The 21,134-nt window shown below is 42.4% G+C and overlaps 1 protein-coding gene across 3 annotated transcripts in view; it reads right to left on the reverse strand.

The window, feature by feature from the left end:
• Positions 1-20,874, reverse strand: part of PLEKHB2 (pleckstrin homology domain containing B2) — a 44,978-nt gene extending 24,104 nt beyond the window's left edge. For 2 of the 3 annotated variants that reach the window (XM_047084367.1, XM_047084366.1), the window contains exons 1-4: positions 20,792-20,874; positions 9,031-9,075; positions 3,405-3,557; positions 2,024-2,126 (exon numbers count right to left, since the gene is read on the reverse strand). In XM_047084367.1, coding sequence (XP_046940323.1) covers positions 2,024-2,126; positions 3,405-3,557; positions 9,031-9,067 — 293 coding nt within the window. In that variant the 5' untranslated portion in view covers positions 9,068-9,075; positions 20,792-20,874. Of the gene's footprint in view, positions 1-2,023; positions 2,127-3,404; positions 3,558-8,459; positions 8,524-9,030; positions 9,076-20,791 lie in introns of those variants that run through there. The other variant, XM_047084368.1, reaches the window with a different exon arrangement.
• Positions 20,875-21,134: the final 260 nt, after the last annotated feature.

Below are 21,134 nucleotides of genomic sequence, written 5' to 3' on the forward strand. Positions count from 1 at the left end.
TTTTAAGGCACCCAGTTTGTGGCCCACAGCAAACTAACATTCTCCTATTCTTTACTCTATTAGCATTCTCATTTTATTTCAAGTTTGTTTCTTGTTAATAGACAAGTTATACTCTGTATTTTTTACCCAATCTCAGATCTTACTTTTTTTAAGGGAAATTTAACCAATTCACATTTATTGAGGTCATAAACATCACTGGTTTAACTACTGCTAATTCCAGATATTTTTTTCCACTACTTAAAAGAACATTCCATTTGACACCTTAGTGTACAGTAGAGCACAGCTCCACAGCAGCTCTGGAGACAAAGGTTCAAATCCTCAGTCTATTCTACTAGCTCTAAACTCTTGGGAAGTGTGGTAAGCAGAATGATGTCCACCTCCTAATCCCCAAAACCTGTGAATGTTACTTCACAGGGGAAAGGGACTCTACAGATAGAATTCAAATTAAGGACCTTGAGATAGGGAGATTACCCTGGATTATCCATGTTGGCCCAAACTATTCATTAAGTCCTTAAAAGCATATAACCTTCCCCAGCTGCAAAGAACCAAAGAGATGACCACAAGAGAAGGGCTCAGCCCAGAAGCCAAGAAACCAGGAAGCCTCTAGAAGCTGGAAAAGGCAAGGAAACAGATTGTCCCCTAGAGCCTCTAGAAGGGATCATGGCCCAACCAACAATGGTTGGACTCTTGACCTCCAGAAATGTAATCATAAATTTGTACTGTTTGAAGCCACTAACCTCAGGATGATTTATTATAGGAGCATTAAAAAAGTGATATAGGAAATTAACCTAAGCCTGTTTCTGCTTTGTTTTTTTTTTTTTTAAGTTTATTTCCTTATTTTGAAAAGAGCACAGACATGTAAGTGGAGGAGGGGCAAAGAGAAAGGAAGAGGGAGAATCCCAGGCAGGTTCCACACCATCAGTGCAGAGCCCAATGTGGGCTTGAACTTATGAACCATGAGACCATGGCCTGAGCCAAAGTCAAATGCTTAACTGACTGAGCCACATAGGCACCCCAAACCTAAATTTCTTGTAACAAGAACAGCATCTACCTTGTAAGATATGGTGAGCATTAAATACCATATATAAAGCAGTTAGCACAGTGCGTAGGGCCAAGTGAGTGTTCAAAATGCATGTTTAAATTGTTAGATACCAATAATATATAGACCCGATTTATAAAAAAAGTAGCAAACTGGCTGGACATGCAGTCATTTCTCCACCAGTCTATTGGAAAGCAGTATCTCTTCCAGAAAGTATCACTGAAGATTCACTGATAAAAGAAGAGTGTAAAAAAGTAGCTACGGATGGGATTTAAAATAAACTCTAGAGTTTAGCATGGAATAAATGTTTATATTGAAGAGGAACATGTATGTGAAATGCAGAGCAGGCACTCTGACAAACTTCTCTGGATTATATGAAAATGTCACTTACATATGAATGTTTTAATATAAATGAAAATCACAATAATCTGTTAGTGAACTCTCACAATATCCAGAATTTACTCATGGGAGTGATACAGAGTGGCCATAAAGAAAAAAAACTCTTCCACCCCACCCCCCAAATTTCATTTAATCAGTGTTGGCTCCATATCCCTTCTTCAGAGAAGGCAGATGGAATAAGAACCATCAAAGGAAGGGAAAGACTTCATAATACAGATGTCCGTGCTTTTTAAAAAGACATTTACATAAAAAGAACAAGCTCTAAGAACCCATTCAACTACGCCCATTACCCAATGTGCATCTAGAGAAGAAAAAAGAGCACGTGCAGAATGACTACATGCTAATACCTCCTGTCATTCCCACTATAACGGGGATCTCGCCCGGACAGCTTGCCCAGACACAGAAACTAGGACCAGAGTTATTAGAGATGGAACAAGGCCCTGTTACATTTCTTTCACACATCCTCTCAGTCACTTATTCTGATGCCTGAAAGAAAACTCCATTCTCATGCTTCTCCCTTCCTGATAACTGGAAATAAAACAGGACACTTTTTAAATTATACACATAAAAAAAACCCAAACTTACAAACAATCATCTGTGCTTTCTGCACAAAGACTGATAGTTTTCCCATCTCGGCAAACAATCTGCAGCATGCAGTCTTTTGACTTCCCATCTGGAGGCTGAATATCTATGAAACATAAGTAGAATAAAGAAATATTTACATAGTTTTTTTTCAAGATTTATTCTTACCTAACAGCTCCGATAAGCAAAAGACCAGTACTTCAGAACATTCCAATTACAAAACATCTTTGTCCTGCTCCACAGAACCAAGCACATAAATCACAACTCTGTTCCAATTAAACTTAGGTTCCTTCTAAAAGGCAATTCACATATGGAGATGTACAGAAGAGCCCAGATATTACAAGAATAAACCCCACACAATGAAAAGTGTTACAAAGCATCAGGTAACAGAATACTTACTGCTTTTATTCACAGGAAACACTAAACTGGATCACTGCTCTAAAAGTGAAAATCATATTTTTAAAGTATCTGTGTACCAAGAAATAAGGTCTATGATATTTGAGCTTGGTTAAGGTAGATTTCAACAGCTGGCCCATGGACACTGGTGTTTCAAGACCTAACATGTAGGAGTAAGATGTTACAATACCAATACTTACTACAGGCACATATGCCACTTGTGACTCTTTAATTCAAAACCTATTATGTAAGAGCAGGATGTTTCAAACATCAATGTTTACTAAAACAGATTCTTTATTCCAAACAGAAACAGAGCTAATAAACAGGGAAGTCTATAAATGCCATTAATTAGAAATAGAGGGGTGCCTGGGTGGCTCAGTCAGTTAAGTGTCCAACTCTTGATTTCAGCTCTGGTCATAATCTCATGGTTCGTGAGTTCAAGCCCCACATCAGGCTTTGTGCTGATAGTGTGGAGCCTGCTTGGGATTCTCTCTCTCCCTCTCTCTCTCTGTCCCTTCTCCACTCATGTTGTCGCTCTAAAAATTAAAAATCTAAGTCTATACTTATTAAAAATCTGTTCCTTTAAAATGAATATAAGGGATAACTCCAAAAACCAAAGTATCATGGATTTTTAAGTAACTAACTGATGTTGTCATCAGTAAGATGCCGTTCCGAGTCACAAAACCTATACTGCCTATGTTGGTTCCATTCTTCCTGGGGATCCCAGAACTCTGTTTCCCCACCTTCTCCATGGGACAACAAGGAATGTGAACTGCTGGGTTTAATTCAGATGAGAAAATTCAATCTGCCCCAATCATATGATTCATGATTCAAGTATCTAGGTGTCCACCGTGGTTACCTCCCAAATGAAACCCTTCTTTGGTCTGCTAATGAAAGCAAAATGAGTAAGAAAGAGGATTCAGTTCCCACCAAGAATGGGGAAAGGTAGAGAACAGAAGCCGACCACGACAGACTCACTTTCACTTACCCCGACACTCGTGCCCCATGCGGATGTTGATGCAGTCCACCGGCATGTGGACCTTATCCTCAACACTCTGCCGAGTTTGGTCATCATAATAGATCAGGTGACCATCTGACCACAGGTCAAACCAATTCTTCTTCCAACGCTTCAAAATAGTACCTGAAAAAAATGAGAGAGATACGCTTTACGCTAAAACAGTAAGGACTTTATCCTCTAACCCACAGGTAACAGAAACAGGAAACTTTCCTCTGGCCCCATAAGTATACCTGCATACAAATGCCCAGAGCACTACATCAAAATAGAGATGAAAGCAGATTGCTTGGACTTCAAGCTGTATTACAAAGCTGTAGTCCTCAAGACAGCATGATACCAGCACAAGAACAGACACTCAGATCAATGGAAAAGAACGGAGAACCCAGAAACGGACCCACAAGCACATGGCCAACTAATCTTTGACAAAGCAGGAAAGAATATCCAATGGAATAAAGACAGTCTCTTCAGCAAGTGGTGCTGGGAAAACTGGACAGTGACATGCAGAAGAATAAGCCTGGACAACTTTCTTACACCATACACAAAAATAAACTCAAAATGGATGAAAGACCTAAACATAAGACAGGAAGCCATCAAAATCCTCGAGGAGAAAGCAGGCAAAAACCTCTTTGATCTTGGCCACAGCAACTTCTTACTCAACACATCTCCAGAGGCAAGGGAAACAAAAGCAAAAATGAACTATCGGGACCTAATCAAAATAAAAAGCTTCTGCACAGCTAAGGAAACAATAGCAAAACTAAAAGGCAACGGACGGAATGGAAGAAGATGTTTGCAAATGACATATCAGATAAAGGGTTAGTATCCAAAATCTATAAAGAACTTATCAAAACTCAACACCCAAAAATCAATCCAATGAAGAAATGGGCAAAAGACATGAATAGACACCTCTCCAAAGAAGACATCCAGATGGCCAACCGACACATGAAAAAATGTTCAACATCACTCATCATCAGGGAAATACAAATCAAACCACGAGATACTACTTCACACCAGTCAGAATAGCTAACATTAACAACTCAGGCAACAACAGATGTTGGCAAGGATGCAGAGAAAGACTATCTCTTTTGCAATGCTGGTGGGAATGCAAACTGATGCAGCCACTCTGAAAAACAGTACAGAGGTTCCTCAAAAAAGTTAAAAATAGAACTACCCTACAACCCAGCAATTGCACTACTAGGTATTTATCCAAGGGATACAGGTGTGCTGTTTCGAAGGGGCACATGCACCCCAATAGATGAAACATGGAAAGAGCCCAGATGTCCATCGACGGATGAAGGGATAAAGATGTGGCGTATATATATATATATACAATGGAGTATTCCTCGGCAATCAAAAAGAATGAAATCTTGCCATTTGCAACTACGTGGATGGAACTATAGGGTATTATGCTAAGCGAAATTAGTCAGAGAAAGACAAATATATATGACTTCACTCATATGAGGACTTTAAGATACAAAACAGATAAATATAAGGAAAGAGAAGCAAAAATAATATAAAATAGGGAGGGGGACAAAACATAAGAGACTCTTAAATATGAAGAACAAACAGAGGGTTACTGGAGGGGTTGTGGGAGGGGGGATGAGCTAAATGGGTAAGGGGCATTAAGGAATCTACTTCTGAAACCACTGCTGCACTATATGCTAACTTGGATGTAAATTAAAAAAAGAGAAGAGAAGAGAAGAGAAGAGAAGAGAAGAGAAGAGAAGAGAAGAGAAGAGAAGAGAAAAGAGAAGAGAAGAGAAAGAAAAGAAAAAGAAAGCAGACTCCAATGGCACAAACACCCGTGCTGTACCAAGGCTACATGCAGCTCACGCTAAAGATACTAAGAATGCTGCTAAATTAATAGGCCCAAATTTTCAAAAAAAAGTTCAATAAAACCTTGATTTTGTTAACAAGCACTGGTGAGGATGCAGAGAAAAAAGAACCCTTGTACACGGTGGGAATGTATATTGGTACAGTCACTACAGAAAATGGTATTGAAGTTCCCCAAAAAATTAAAAATAAAAAGACAATATAGTCCAATAATTCTACTGGGTATTTACACAAACAAAACAAAAACACTCACTCAAAAAGATACATGCACCTCTATGTTTACTACAGCATTACTTACAATAGCCAAGACAGGGAAGCAACGTTAAGTTGCGAAGTGTCCATGGACAAACATGAAAAGGAAGATGTAATGTTTATATACAAAGAAATATTACAGTTATAAAAAAAGGAGACTGTGCCACTTGCAATGACATGAATGGACCTAGAAGGTATTATGTTAAATGAAATAAATCAGATTAAGACAAATACCATATGATTCCACTCACATGTGGAATCTAAAAAAAATATATGAAATGAGTCAGTCACTGGAATAAAAGGCACAGCATAAGGAGTAAAGTCAATGACACTGTAATAGTAATGTATGGGGACAGATGGTAGCTACACTTGTGGGGAGCACAGCATATATATATATATATAATAGAGTTATATACCTGAAACTAATTGTGTCAACTGTTTTTAAAAACACTTTTTTTTTTAATTTTTTTTTCAAGGTTTTTTATTTATTTCTGGGACAGAGAGAGACAGAGCATGAACGGGGGAGAGGCAGAGAGAGAGGGAGACACAGAATCGGAAACAGGCTCCAGGCTCTGAGCCATCAGCCCAGAGCCTGACGCGGGGCTCGAACTCCCGGACCGCGAGATCGTGACCTGGCTGAAGTCGGACGCTTAACCGACTGCGCCACCCAGGCGCCCCTAAAAACATTTTTTAAATAGAAAATGAACATCTAATATTTTACCTTCTCAAAACTTTCCCAGTACTATTTAACTTTGCTAGACTGTTCAGAAAACATGGCACTGTGAAGTCTCTGTATACAGATAACATAGTACCTTCCACTTTAGGGAAAATATGTTTTTCTTTTTCTTTAAGGGCTTTCACATCTATTCTTCTCTAACATTCACCTTCCCTTAAAACCCATGGGTGTGGGAGGGTGGCTCAGACACTGGAGGCACCCACAACCAGGACGCTGACCCCCATCCTGTGTGCATCCTTACTACTACCTCACATGTCCCTTTCAGTTTAAGGAATTCATTCTGTCATTTGTAGGGCTAGGCACTCAACTTCATAAAACTCAAATATCTCTGTCAGCGAGAAGGGAAAACTAAAAGGCCAAGTCACTCCTACCCTTTCCTCACACCCAGACACTAAGTACTATATCCTTTGTTCCCATAGATCCCACTCTGTTGTTGGCGGCCATCATGCACAAATCCCATTCTGTGTACCTCTCCTTATGCTGCTGTGGCTGCTACCAGTGTTAACCAAATAGGCAACACATCATCCTTCCAAACTTTTTACCACTATCAGGTACCCTCCTTGCTGAGAGGGGCATCCACAGCATTGGCCCAAACTGATAAATAAGTGACATTAGCATCCATGTGATTGGCAGCCCCTGAGCTATACAGAAACTACCCAAGAGAGCCACCAAAACAGAGACAGGTGGAATCACTGGATCAGAGAGTTCTACCCAAATATTTCACCTGCCACCGAAGCCCTGACTGCAGATTCCCAAATTAAGCGTCCTCCAGAGCCCAGAGGTCCTAAGGGTCTATGTGGCAATGGCAAGAAAAGGAGCCTGGGAGACCTCTTTGCAAACATGTAATTATCTGTGTACCTCTGCTACCCAGTGAATATAATGCATTTCACCTCATTTTATTTTATTGTGATTGATAGTTCTGCTTTTTCAAAGAAGGAAAATCAACCCACACATTGGCAGATGGGGAAATGGAGTAAATCTTCTGAATATACGGATTTGAGATTGTCATGGACCAGGACACTGGAAAAGTCTATACAACTTATTTAAAAGACATCTATTTTGTGTACGTCATCATGCTAGGCACTGATGGGTGGGGAGAGGGAGCAAAAAACAATTGTCAAAATGGTCACTGTTCACTTACGCTGACAGGGAGACTGCCCTCAGTCAAGGGCGCAGTAAAGCCTAAGGAGAAAACCAGAGGACATCCAAAGGGCCAGGAAAGGAAGGCACATATATCCTCAAGGTCTGAGCAAGGCTCTCTTCATACCCTGACAATTTAGGGAAGGATAGGATCACAAAATCCAAGACAAGAAAACTTACACAAAGCCTGGGGCTAGGCTCCAATACGCCAGGACTTTCTTTTTAAAGCCAACATTGTAATGGCTCTCTCTATTCTTAGAATACAGAACTGTCACAGACCTTGAAGGACACTTGGTTCAGCTCCAGGTCTGGGAATGTAGAACTAGTGACAGGACAAATAAGCTGAAAGCTTCTCTCCTGGTAGAAAGTGTGTCAATGTTGAAATGACACAGTCCTGCGTCTGAATACAGGTTTGCTACCCTGTGTTACCAAGTTACCAATTATCACTGAAATTCAATTTCTTCTACTAGAAGAGCTGTTGTGATTACATAATATATGTAAAATCTTTATAACAGGGTCACAAACAAGCTTCACAAATAATAGCTTTTATAAACCATCTAAGGTATGCAGTCCATTCTTCACAGTTAGTCTCCATTTTAGCTAAGTTCTAAAAGTATCCCCCATACAGAAATTTGTATCTCAACAATAAAGAGTGTAAACTACAGCTCAGGTTTTTTCTTGAGTCATAAATGATGTCACTTTTCCCTTAACTCTGCTGTTTCTAGAAGAACAGCAGAATAATGTGTTTACTCCTTCTTCAATGAGCAGTCAGTTCTCCCTGCTCCAGAACACACCATGAATTCTACTTCTAGTGGCAGTCTCAGAGATGAACAGACAGTATATGAAAGATCATCACACACACAGATGAGTCTAAGAATGTGAATTCAACTCCATAAAGAATTGAGTCTATTCTGCAGAGTCCTTTTGGAGATCCAAAAGACCTTCTTTAAATAAACTCATTCCCTCAGGTCTAATCTTCATCCCTATAATTAAAGTCTCCAGTACTTCAGAATCTTAGTCACTGTTCAATCCCCAGACAAGACAGGTATTTCCCGCAAAAAGAGCAGTACCTCCATGCTAATATATCAGAGCTCAGCTTGGTTACATTCAAGCAGGGCCTCAGGTCAGCCATGAATAATACAGCATGCTAGTGAGAAAAAGAGAAAAACCAGCAGGGATTACCACCATTCTCTGGTTTCTGTCAAGGCAGCAACCAAGAAAGAACTCTGTGTGAACAGAAACACAGCTCATAGAGCTGTAAAATTTCCAAGAGAAAATCCAGAGCAACAATATTAATAAGACTTAGCTATTTGTTTTTTTTGTTTGTTTGTTTGTTTTTGGGGGAGAGAGAGAGAGAGAGAGAGAGAGAGAGAGAGAGAGAGAGAATGCAAGCGGTCAGAGAGAGAGGGGGAGAACAGAATCTGAAGCAGGCTCCAGGCTGAACTGTCAGCACAGAGACCGACACAGAGCTTGAACTCACAAACCACAAGATCATGATCTGAGCTGAAGTCAGATGCTTAACAACTGAGCCACCCAGTCCCCCTATTTGTTTTTAAGTGTGATCTGTTTCAGCAACAGAAATAAATATGTACCCTAAGGCAACATTAAACCCAGACCAAGGTGCTCATGTCCTGTACTTACTCTGTCGCAGCAACCAGCCACTCTTCACAAACGCCATCTTTCCACCTATAAAAAAAGCCAGGTTCAAAGTTACACCCAGAAAAGAGAATGGCCCACATGAGCTGTTTTTCACTTACACTTCTGACACCAAACGTGTGGGGTCTTTCCAACATTAATAACCAATTCTCCCTATCTCAGGACACCAACTTGATGTCTACTGATTCAACCCAATTCTGACCTGGAGTCAGCATCCGACCCCACAGGTTCCGGGCTCAGTTCCACAAGAGTGGTCCCACTTTAGACACAAGTCCTGAGTCTCCAGTATTTCTGACCTACTAACTGGGAGTTCCCACAACCTCTCCTCAAATTTGATAATCTGCCAGAATTGCTCACAGAACTCAGGAAAAAGCATTTTATTTACCATTGCCTGTTTATCCTAAAGGATATAACTCAAGAAGAACAAGATGGAAGAGTGAGGGCAAAGTGCCTTCTCTAGGCACACCACCCCCTCAGCACCTCTATGCGATCATCAACCCAGCTCTTGGAACCCCGGCATTTAGGGGTTTTAAGGGAGGTTCCATTAGGTAGGCATGATTGATTACATCACTGGCCACTGGTGACTGAACTTAATACCCAGGCTCTCCCCAACCCTGCAGGTCCAGGGATGGGGCTGAAAGTTCTAAGCTTTTTTTTTAATTTTTTTAAAGTTTATTTATTTATTTTGAGAGAGAAAGAGAGCGTGTAAGCAGGGGAAGGGCAGAGAGAGAGACAGAGAATCCCCAGTGGGCTCTGTGCTGACAGTGCAGGGGCTTGAACTCATGAACCGTGAGATCACAGCCTCAGCAGAAATCAAGAGTTGGATGCTTAACTGAGTCCCCCAGGCGCCCCTGAATGTTCTAAGCTTGTCATCACAAGAGTGACCCTCAGCAACCAGCCCCATTTTGAAGTTATCTGGGGACCCACCAAGAGTCACCTCATTAGCATAAACTTATGTATGGCTGAAAGGGACTTATTATGAATCACAAGACACTCCTAGCACCTCTATCTCAGGAAATTTCAAGGTTTTATTTTTTTTTTTTAAGTTTATTTTTGGAAGAGAGAGAGCATGCACAAGTGGGGAAGGGGCAGAGAAAAAGAGAGAGGGAAACACAGAATCCAAAACAGGCTCCAGGATCTGAGCTGTCAGTGCAGAGCCTGATGCAGAGCTCAAACCCATGACCTGAGCCGAAGTCAAACACTTAACCAACTGAGCCACCCAGGATCCCGGAGAAATTACAAGGTTTTAGAAGTTCACATATTTCTTATTACATCACAAAATCACAGCCATCTCTCCATTCTCATCCCTTTCTGTGTCAGCTGAGGAAGGGACCAAAGCCATTTTACCTAACTGGCCACTTGGCATTTACCTAATACCTCCTCAGTGGGGTCAATATAAACCCTCCCCCCACCTTCCACTCTAGGGTTTGGCCTCAACACTCTTACCCACCTTACGAAATCTAATGCCACTCAAGAAACATAAAGCAGCCCCAGGAACACTAAGACTCTGTCAAGGACCTGTAGCTTCTCCTAACATGCCCAGTGTCCTGGGGCTCTGGGGTCTGCTGCCTTAGCTTTATATTTGGTGTGCCCAGTTGACTTCACACAGCCCAGTCAGATGTGAACTGGTGTCAACAGGCAGAGAGGCCCAGTCAAAGCAGAACACCAGAAGTCAAGAAAAGGTGCGATAAATTTAACTCCATAAAAATAAAAATCTGAGTGACAAAATAAAAAGTCAAAAAGATAAAAGATTAAGAGAAAACACTTACAGGGTGCCTGGGTGGCTCAGTCGGTTAAGTGTCTGACTTTGGCTCAGGTCATGATCTCAAGGTTCATGAGTTCAAGCCCCAAACTGGACTCTCTGCTGTCAGCTCTCTGCCCCTCCCAGCCCCCCATCTCTGTCTCCTTCCCTCCCTCCCTCTCTCTCAAAAATAAATAAACTTTAAAAAAGGAAAAAAAAAAACATTTACAATTATATGGCAGCAACAAGCTAATTTCCTGCATGTACAAAACTCACATATAACAAATGATTATCATCAGGCAGTTCACAAAAAAAAAACATAAATGAGCAATAAATTTGTAAGACATTCAATTTATCTCTCAATTCAAGAGACAAAATTCAAAACACAAGTTAACAATATTACCTATCAGATGGGCACAAATGAAAAACACTATTATATCCAGAAAGGAGTATGTATGATGGCAGGAACAAAAAATGTTGCAAACTTTTGGGAGGAAACTTTGACAACATCTATCAAAATTTTAAATGTTCATAAACTCTGACCCAGCGATTTCATCATTACTAGGATTATACCTCATTGATACATGTGCAGAGGTTCACCAACATATCTGTGTATTTGTGGTAATATCGCTTATACTGGAAAGAACTAGCTCCAATCAAAGTGCCCCACATCAGAAGACCACTCAAAGGATACCCACCCTCCACACGTGACAGATCATTTCGCAGATGTTTAAAAGGGGGTAGAACAGTATGTGCTGATACCTGCGTAATTGTTTTGTGGAAGGAATCAAAGAAACTGCTAAGGATGTGCATCTGAAGAGAGGAGAGAGGCAATGCTGGGTATGTATCAGAAAAGTGACTATTCAGTCCTATTACACCTTTTTTGTGATATTTCAAGCCCCCAATGCAGGGCTTGAACTAACTAATGAGATCAAGAGTGGGACGTTCAATCAACTGAATCACCCAGCAACTTCTATCCTTTTTTTTTTAATCAACAGATTTTAGAGGCACCTGGCTGGCTCAGTTGGTAGAGCGTGCAACTCTTGATCTCACGTCATGAGTTTGAGCCTCATGTTGGGCATGAAGATTACTTAAAAATTTTTTTTAATTAAAAAAATAGATTTTTTTTGGAGGCTGAAATTATGGGCCACTTTGGTTCTCTACTTTAGCATTTTTAGGTATTCTCTTTAAGGGTTAGTTAGCAAAACAGAGCAAAAGCCCAAGTAGGCACCTGAAAAGAACAAATTAGTCTCCCCACCTTTAATTTTTCCCACATCTAAGTACGGCTAAATTCTCCCCTCTCCAAACCTTTGCAAAAAGAGCTCCACAAGCTTGGTTCATCCTATACTCCAGCATCTCCAAAATCTCATACTCTAAAGGTTCTTAATGTCCTTGCAATTTCTGCCAACTCATGCTATCTGCCCTCACCAAGAAAGGAAGTTTTCCATCTTTCCCCATTTTTCTCCCACATATTTAGATGCTCAAACAGTCCCAGGTGAATGAGAATCAGAAAGGCAATGTCTCCCCCTTTCCCCCAGTGGATATGCAGGTGCACTGGCAGGGAAACCCACCCTAATCCAAGGCTCTCTGTTAGGCAAAATGAACGTTTCTTTATTATTTAAACTGGGTTGAACTGGTTTCCTAAAACTTGGAGCCTAAAACATCCTAAAACAATCATTTAGTTCCAAATGGATACCACCATATTTTCATCCAACACATATCCTTTGAGTGCTAATATGTTCCCAGCCTGTGGTAGGCACTAAGAACACAGCAGGGACCAAGCCAAAGTCCCTGTTTTTACGTACTTATACTTTAGTAAAAGCAACAGGTCAAACTTACAAATTAAACAGATGGGTGATGCAATGTTATAGACAGCATTACATCTCGAACAGCTGTGTTATTACCCCAGAACATCAAACCACATTCATTCATGCCAAATCCTAGGTAATTATAGTAAAGTGTCTACCATCGTAACATGAATTCTCGGTCTGTATTTCATGTGAAAAAGAAAATATCTGGGAATAGGCCAAAAATTACTAGCAGGTATTGGGAGCTACCAAGTCACAATACGATTATTATAAAACTTGGCTGCAGGGGCGCCTGGGTGGCTCAGTTGGTTAAGCGTCCGACTTCGGCTCAGGTCATGATCTCACAGTCTGTGAGTTCGAGCCCCGCGTCGGGCTCTGTGCTGACAACTCAGAGCCTGGAGCCCATTTCAGGTTCTGTGTCTCCCTCTCTCTCTGCCCCTCCCCTGTTCATACTCTGTCTCTCTCTGTCTCAAAAATAAATAAACATTAAAAAAAAAATTAAAAAAAAAACTTGGCTGCAAAGTTGTCCTACAACTTTGCTGGTACTTCAACAGCTGGTGGTTGTGTAAAAATGTGGAGCAATAGAAAGATGTTTCCTGAACTTTTCTGGTAACTTTTTTGTATTCTCAAATGATTCTTGGTATCATTTTGGCTCTATTTGCTGTCATTCATAATAGTCAAAATGTCAGACCGGTGTTAACACTGGTAAGAACACCTTCATTGGGGCACCTGATTGGCTCAGTCAGTCAGGCACCTGACGCAGATTTCAGCTCAGGTCGTGATCATAAGGTTCATGGGATCAAGCCCCGAATCGGGCTCTGCGATGACATTGCGGAGCCTGCTTGGGATTCTCTCCCTCTCTGAAATCCCCTACTTGCGTGCCTGCTCTCTCTCCCTTTCTCTCTCTCAAAATAAATAAACATTAAAACAAAAAAACAAAAAAAACCTTCATTTACTCAAAGGTCTTTTAAGAAACTGAGTCCAACAATTTTACATACCTGTAAAACCAACCATTAACAACGCTAGCACCCCTGAAAATAGAGTGTCAAAAAGGAAGTTCCAAATAAAACCTTAAAAACCTTGAGATTTCCTATTATCTACCAACTGCATGGGTCAACATCTGAGTTACTCATGTTCTCTTTGGTACTGCCTTGGCGTAAGCCTGGGTTTTACTTTTCAGGTATCTGGCACTCAAGATATGTCAACAATAGGAATCTGATCAGCTGACTTGGGAATCAATTTCAGACCATCTGAATAAAAATTCAAAAAGGAAAAAAAAACAACTTCTACATCAAGGGGACATCGTAAACATACCTTTGGTGTGCTTATGTAAAATAATTCAAAACCATTAGAGAAAGAGAAAACTATTATAACAAGGTCTAAAGAAACTTAAACTGGAATTATCAACAGAAACTCGTGACTTTTTGAAAGGGTAATTCTGTGGACTCAAGTAGCTTCTTATCTGGTATCATCCTGTCTATCTTTAGTCATTATGTGGGACAATCTCACATGCACCCCATGTCCAGATTTTTATCTCTGATACTGGTCTTCTCAAAAAGGAGTCAGTGCTCCTTGAAAATCAGCTGGTTACAATTTAGGGACAGGAAACCGCAAGTTGTGCCTACTGTCAAAAAGCAAAGACACGTGGCACCTGGGTGGCTCAGTCAGTCATGATTTCAGCTCAGGCCATGATCCCAGAATTGTGGGATCAAGCCCGGCATCAGGCTCTGCGCTGAGCATGGAGCCTGCTTAAGATTCATATCCTCCCTCCCTCTCTCTCTCTCTCTCCCTCCCTCCCTCCCTCTCTCTCTCTCCCTCCCTCTCTCTCTCCCCCGCCCCTGACCCTCTCGCCTGCTCATGCACACTGTCTCTACAAATAAAAATGTAAATTAAACTTTAAAAAATTAAAGATGCTTTCAGGAAGGAATGTCTTTAGAAAGGATTAAAAAAAAACCAACCAGCTGAAGGAAGAGCATCTAATAATGCCAAATCGAAAACAATAATTATAGTTCATTAGAACCAACTGAGGATGAAAGGCATCCTAAGAATAAAATGATGACTAAAACCAAATACACTGCTATAGAATGTGTTAGAGAAAGCACACAACTTCCGATGTGAGTTTGGATTTCACCCAACTGGGGGCCCAGGGGAGGGGGGTGTTAAAAGAAAGTTTAAACGCTCTGACTTGTATAATACCTTCTCCTCACTTGATAATTCAAATGGTTATTATGGTAATAATAAGGGGTATTTGTTGTGTTTACCAAGATGCCACAATTTCTTTTTTAAGACAAAAAGTCTAGACTTCTGAGTTAAGGGCTCAAGTGTATAAAACTTAGCAGTAGAGAAGACTGTAGGAATAGACTTCAAACCAGCCTAAAACTTAAACCACTGGAGAGCAGGACTTTTAGGAAACAAACCTGGAATTCACACCCGCAGGAATACAGAGTCCGGTTACTTGTACTTGCTGGGCAGGCACTCACAAGCCAGTCTCCAGAAAAGTCAAAAAGAAGAAAATATTAAAGCCCCATGATAATGAAAGCCTCCTCAAGCACCCTGTGGGATCTTCACTCTAGTCAGGCAATATCATCCACACAGCACATCTTAGGGGGACTGAGGCAAGGGCATTTTGCCATCTAGCAGACACAGCAAGGTGGGCACTCAACTGAAGGCAGGAAAACAAGTTCTTTACCTTCACTGAAGAGATGTGTGTCCTTTGTGACTACTAGCCTCTTCTGTCAGGCACCAGTTTGTTATCACCAGCACCATATGCAGCATATTGCCTCATCAGCCTTAGTCTCAGCCTCCAGCAGCAAGAGCAACCTTGCCTCTGGCTCCCAACCCACAAGCAACATGTATGTAACACAATACAGAACCTCCACACTATGCCCTATAAAGAAGATAAACCAAGGGCAACAAGTTCTTAAATAAGCCGTTGCCAGTACCTGGCTCCTTAAATGACCCACCTCACCTAAGCTGGACCGCAGCTGTATCTGTCTAGAATCCATACCCTGCCAAGCTCCTGAACCCTGACCAGAACAGAGACATTGTCACTCAGTCCTGCCTTCAGCCTTACAGAGCACTCACATGTCACTGCCTAAAAGAGGTATCCTACTATTCATTGGCCTAGGCCAATTCCTGATCCTACTAGCCTGCCCTGCTTTGAGGTTACCTAGAAACAGTGCTGGGGCGGGGGAGGCAGACTTCAAACATCGATTTTTTAAATTTTTCTTTCTGTGTTAAACAAAAATATTACGGTTATGTAAAATCCGTGTTTTTATCACTAAACACTGTAATTCACAGGAGAGTTATTTTCAAAGAGAGAAGACACACAGTGATATTAAAATGAGAATCCAAAACAAAAGATATACCAATAATGTCAAGATTACCCATGCTAATGACTGCTTTGCTATTTTCAACATTAAAGATGGATTATTAGGAGCATAAACAGCTAACTCTGCTCCCACCTGAAATGCAACTAAAATGAGTTAAGGGGAAAACAAAGCATAAATCACAGAGAGACCAGCAGCAGAGACAAAAACAGATGACCCATGTTCAAATCCTGACTCACTCACTTATAGATAACTTTGGGCAAGTTATTTAACTTTTCCAAGGCTTAGTTTCTTAGCCCATATAATGAGAATACCAACACCTACTTGATAGATATTTGGAAAATTGGGTGAAAAAACATGTAAATATTTGGCATAGTGCCTGACATTTACTAAAATTCAAGAATTGGTAGCTGCTCACGCAGCAATTACTATTATCACTATTACTTCCTCACTAGCACATGAATAAAATTTGCCCAAAACATTCCAGAAGACAGAAACACATTAGGTGGCTTCTCAAATGGCTTAGAAGACTTAATAAATTAAGATGCTCTTGAAGGTCAAAATTTGAACATATATACACTAGAAGTAAAAACAAAAATCTTGTAGACAAACAAAAAACTTCCCTGAATACAGAACCAAATCCATCTTTAAAGGAACAGGAATATTTTTTTGCCTTACTTTGCTGAAGTCCACATCACTTCATAACTTATTTCAACGCTTCACTATTTATATCCTGGAGCAAGATCTACTGCATAAACTAAAACTCATCAGATAAAAGTCCTGCTGTTGGGTCTCAACAGAATAAAACACCAGCAAACTAGCTGCAAAATACCCACATTACACACATGCCAGAAAACCTATAGGAAGTTTTAAACATAAACCATATTCAACAATTCATATTTTTTTTAAGTTTATTTATTTTTGAGAGAGAAAAAGCAAGCATGAGCAGGGGAAAGGTGGGGGGCAGGGGGGAATTCCCACACAGGCTCTATGCTGTCAGCCATCAGCCTGAGGCAGGGCTTGAGCTCATAAACCATGAGATCATGACCTCAGCCAAAATCAAGAGTTGGACACCTAACCAACGGAGCCACGCAGGTGCCCTTCAACAATTCAAATTATTTTAAATGTGAACTGAAATCATTTTAAAAGCACTGAATCCAAAAGAGATTAATTTAAGAGGTAGAAAGAACATTGCCTTTGGAATCTGTCAGTTCTGAGATCTGCCTTTTACTAACTGGTATGACTTTGAGCACAATACTAAACCTCCCAAGCTTCACTTTTCTTCTTACCTGTACAACAGGACACTACTAGTTATCTCATAGGGGGTTAGTGTGAGAATTAAATGAGATAATATGCCCAAAGAGCCCTGTAGGTGCTCCAAAACTGAGAACTGCTATAATTACGTTACTATTTTAAGAAATGCAATTTAGAGTTGCGTGTCTACAACTGACTCATTCACAATATCCTGGTTCCTCTAGTTAGCCCTCTCTGTACCTTAACTGTAAAAGTTCCTACCTTTTCAAAGGGAGGAAAACTCTGTTCTTCAAAAATAATAGTGTAGGGGAAGGGCCTGGGTGGCTCAGTCAGTAGAGTGTCCAACTTCAGCTCAGGTCATGATCTTGCGGTTCATGGGTCCGAGCCTGCTTAGGATTCCCTATCTCCCTCTCTCTACCCTCCCCAGCTAGAACTCTTGTCTTTCTCTTTCTCTCTCTCTCTCTCTCTCTCTCTCTCTCAAAAAAAAAAATAAACCTTAAAAAAAAATGATAATGTTAGGGGCACCTGGATGGATAAGGTGGAGCGTGCCACTCTTGATCTCAGGGTGGTAAATTCGAGCCCCATGCTGGGTGTAGAGACAACTTAAAATCTTAAAAAAAAAAAAAAAAGTTTTTTTTAATGTATATTTACTTATTTTGAGAAAAACAGAGCATGAGCAGGGTAGCGGCAGAGAGACATAATCCCAAGCAGGCTCCATGCTGTTAGCGCAGAGCCCGATTTAGGGCTCAATCTCATGAACCATAAGGTCATAACCTCAGACAAAATGAAGAGTTGGATGACTGACTGAGACACCCAGGTGCCCCGAAAAAAATTATTTTTCTTTTAAATTATAACCATTTTTTCTTAGGTTTATTTTACTTATTTTAAGAGAATGAGAGAGAGAGAGAACATAGGAGGGGCAAAGAAAGTAGGGGGGAGAGAGAGAGAATCCCAAGCAGGCTCCCACTGTCAATGTGGAGCCCAGGCTCGAACTCACAAACCACGAGATCATGACCTGAATGGAAATCAAGAGTCGGATGTTTAAACAACTGAGCCATCCAGCTGCCCCCCCAAAAAAGTTTTTAAATAACAATAATGTAAAGGCAACAAGAAGTCCCAAGTGTACCCTAAATACAGGGGACAAGAATTGGGTGAGCCATCATCACTCAGAGGTCAGTGTAGCGTTGGCACTACAACCATTGGCAGTAGCAACCACTTAACAAGCCTAATACAAGTACTCACCAAAGGACAAACTAGACAGATAAGAAAGTTCAACTGTCTGTGCCCATGATCAAATTCAGAAGCAAATATACAACCAATAAAACATGACAGCCCACTTTTTGTAACATGTTTAATAGTTTATTTTACTATCTGCAGTTTTTTGTAGTTAGAGACACTAACCATTTTTAATTTCTTTACACATCTAGAAAAAAGAAAAAAGGCAGAGGTAAGGAGAAAGAAACCAAATATTCCTGTAGGGTGGCAAACTGGGAAGCATAGCATAGCTTCTAGGGAGAGTCAGGAAAAACTAGTATCTTCCAGAAGAATAATAGGACTATCACAACAAGAGTGGTATCTGTTCTTTCTATACCACTGATGCACACATTTCATAAATTCAATCCTTGAGATTAGGAATTTTACTTATAAAATGTACTGACATCATTAAAAATATGCTAGTGAAGAACCTTTGTCAGATTCTGAGTTATTTTCTGCAGCCTCCCTTAGAAAGCATTTACTGAACACTACCTCATCTGCCAGGATGATCCTCCAACATATGTTGCATTTCTGCCCTCAGAGATCAGATCAGTATGCTGCTGGGGGGGGGGGGGGGGGGCGGGGTGAAGAGGAGGAGTCAAGTAAAAAAATCACTACCAGGAAGAGGAAACCCTAGACATTCTCGTTCCCATGTACAGGCTGGCCCTTAGATAACCTGGCTGCACAAGCACATATAGGCAAATATTTTGGTCATTGATTTGTTCAACAAATAAAGAGAGCCAAAGTAAACAGGCAGCTAAACAGTCCCAGCTCGGCCCTAATTCCCCTCGTGACTTCAGACAACTCACTTCCTGCACTGGCACTGGTTTCCTCAAAGACCAGGAGACCCTTTCCTCCCTTTAAATACAAGGGAACTGGGGCGCCTGGGTGGCGCAGTCGGTTAAGCGTCCGACTTCAGCCAGGTCACGATCTCGCGGTCCGTGAGTTCGAGCCCCGCGTCAGGCTCTGGGCTGATGGCTCGGAGCCTGAAGTCTGTTTCCGATTCTGTGTCTCCCTCTCTCTCTGCCTCTCCCCTGTTCATGCTCTGTCTCTGTCCCAAAAATAAATAAACGTTGAAAAAAAATTAAAAAAAAAATAAATACAAGGGAACTGCCTCTGGCAGTGGCTCCACCCCGTCCTAATCAGAGGAGGTACTTAAAAAAAAAAAAATTCTCAGGGACTTGGAGTCAATGGTGTTGGGAATTAATCACGGTGCTCTAGATTTTTTGGTAGTGTGACAGTCGTACCTCATTCCCTCCACTGCCCTGAAAAAACGGGAACTTACTATTCGTTCATTTACAAAGCCTCTTCTATGTAATTTACTCTACATTTGAGATAAAAACAAAAAACTCTATGTCAACACTAAATAAACCCCCGCTGAGGTTCAGAGTTCCTGATCTGGATGAATGAAAGGATCACATGTGGAAAAAGTACAACCAAGGCCCTAAGACTGCACAGCTAAGAGTAGGTGAAACGAAGCGGGGGCCGAGCGCACCCGCGAGTGCAGAGTTTCAATGCCGTTCTGGATTCCTTAAAGAGGGTGCGATCTCCGTGCCGGAGGGGAACGAAAAGAGCCCAAGTCTCCTCGACCAGACAGCGGGCACTAGGACACCCGAGCTGGAGGAAAGACAGCGGGACGGGTGGGAGCACCTGCGGGGAGCGGAAAGGCAGCGAGCCGGCCGGGAGAAACTGCGGGAAGCGGAACGGCTGCGGGAGAGCTCGGGCGGGGCTGGGAGACTCTAGGGGAGGCTCTGGAGAGGCCAGCACCAGGGAGGGGAAAGGGCGCGGGCCGAGGGCAGTCCCTGCAGAGCGGCGCGGAGTTGGGCGGCTCCAGCCTGGTAGAAGCCGACGGTGTCCGCTCAGAGGGTCGCGGGGTGGGCGGCTCTAGGGAAGGCTCTGGAGGGGCCGACACGGTGGAAGAGGAGGGCGCGCGCAAATGGACGGCTCTAGCAGAAGCTCTGGTGGGGCCGACACGAGCAACGGGAGAAAAGAATGTGGGCCGGGGGTCAACTCTGAGGGGCGCCGAGTGGGCGGCGCTAGAGGAGGCTCTGCTGGGACCTACGCCCGGGAGGGCGTCCTCTCGGAAGAGTGCGGTGCTGGGCGGCTCAAGGGGAAGCTCAGCAGAGACCGACGCTAGGGAAGGGGAGGGCGCGCAGAGCGGGGCAACTCTAGCAGAGGCTCTGCAAGGACCGACACTGGAGAGGGGCGGGACGCTAGCCGAGAGGGGGTCTTCTCGGAGGAGTACAGGGCTGAGCCCCAAGAGAGGCTCCAAAGGGACCAACTCCAGGGGATGGGGAGAAGAAGGGGCGCAGGCGGGTGGGTCCGGCTCGGGGTCGCCGGAACCAGACAGGGACATTTACCTGCGAACTATCGGGCCGCCGCCGCGGAGCACAGAAGCAGGGCGACAGAGCGCAAGGACGCCGCTGAAGCTCTCTGGCTGCAAATGCCCCACGCCTGCGTCCTGGCCGCCGTCCAACGTCACACCGCCGTGGCGCATGCGCCTGGCCGCGCGGGGCATGCCTGGAATGGTCTTGGGGGCCACGGCGGAGCCTCGGTATTCGCGGGGAGGGGAGAGGAGGAGAGGGGAGGGGAGCCGAGGGGAGGGCAGGGGAAAGGAGAGCTGGAGAGGGAGGGGAGGGAGCTGGGACATCCTCAGTTCTGCTGGAGTGGAGGGAGGCTTACTTTTCAACTGAAAAGGAACTG

Source organism: Lynx rufus, unplaced genomic scaffold, assembly GCF_022079265.1.
Source record: "Lynx rufus isolate CCGP_SWC_20201006 ecotype Redwood Valley unplaced genomic scaffold, mLynRuf1.p SCAF_2, whole genome shotgun sequence".
Lineage (NCBI taxonomy): Eukaryota > Metazoa > Chordata > Mammalia > Carnivora > Felidae > Lynx > Lynx rufus.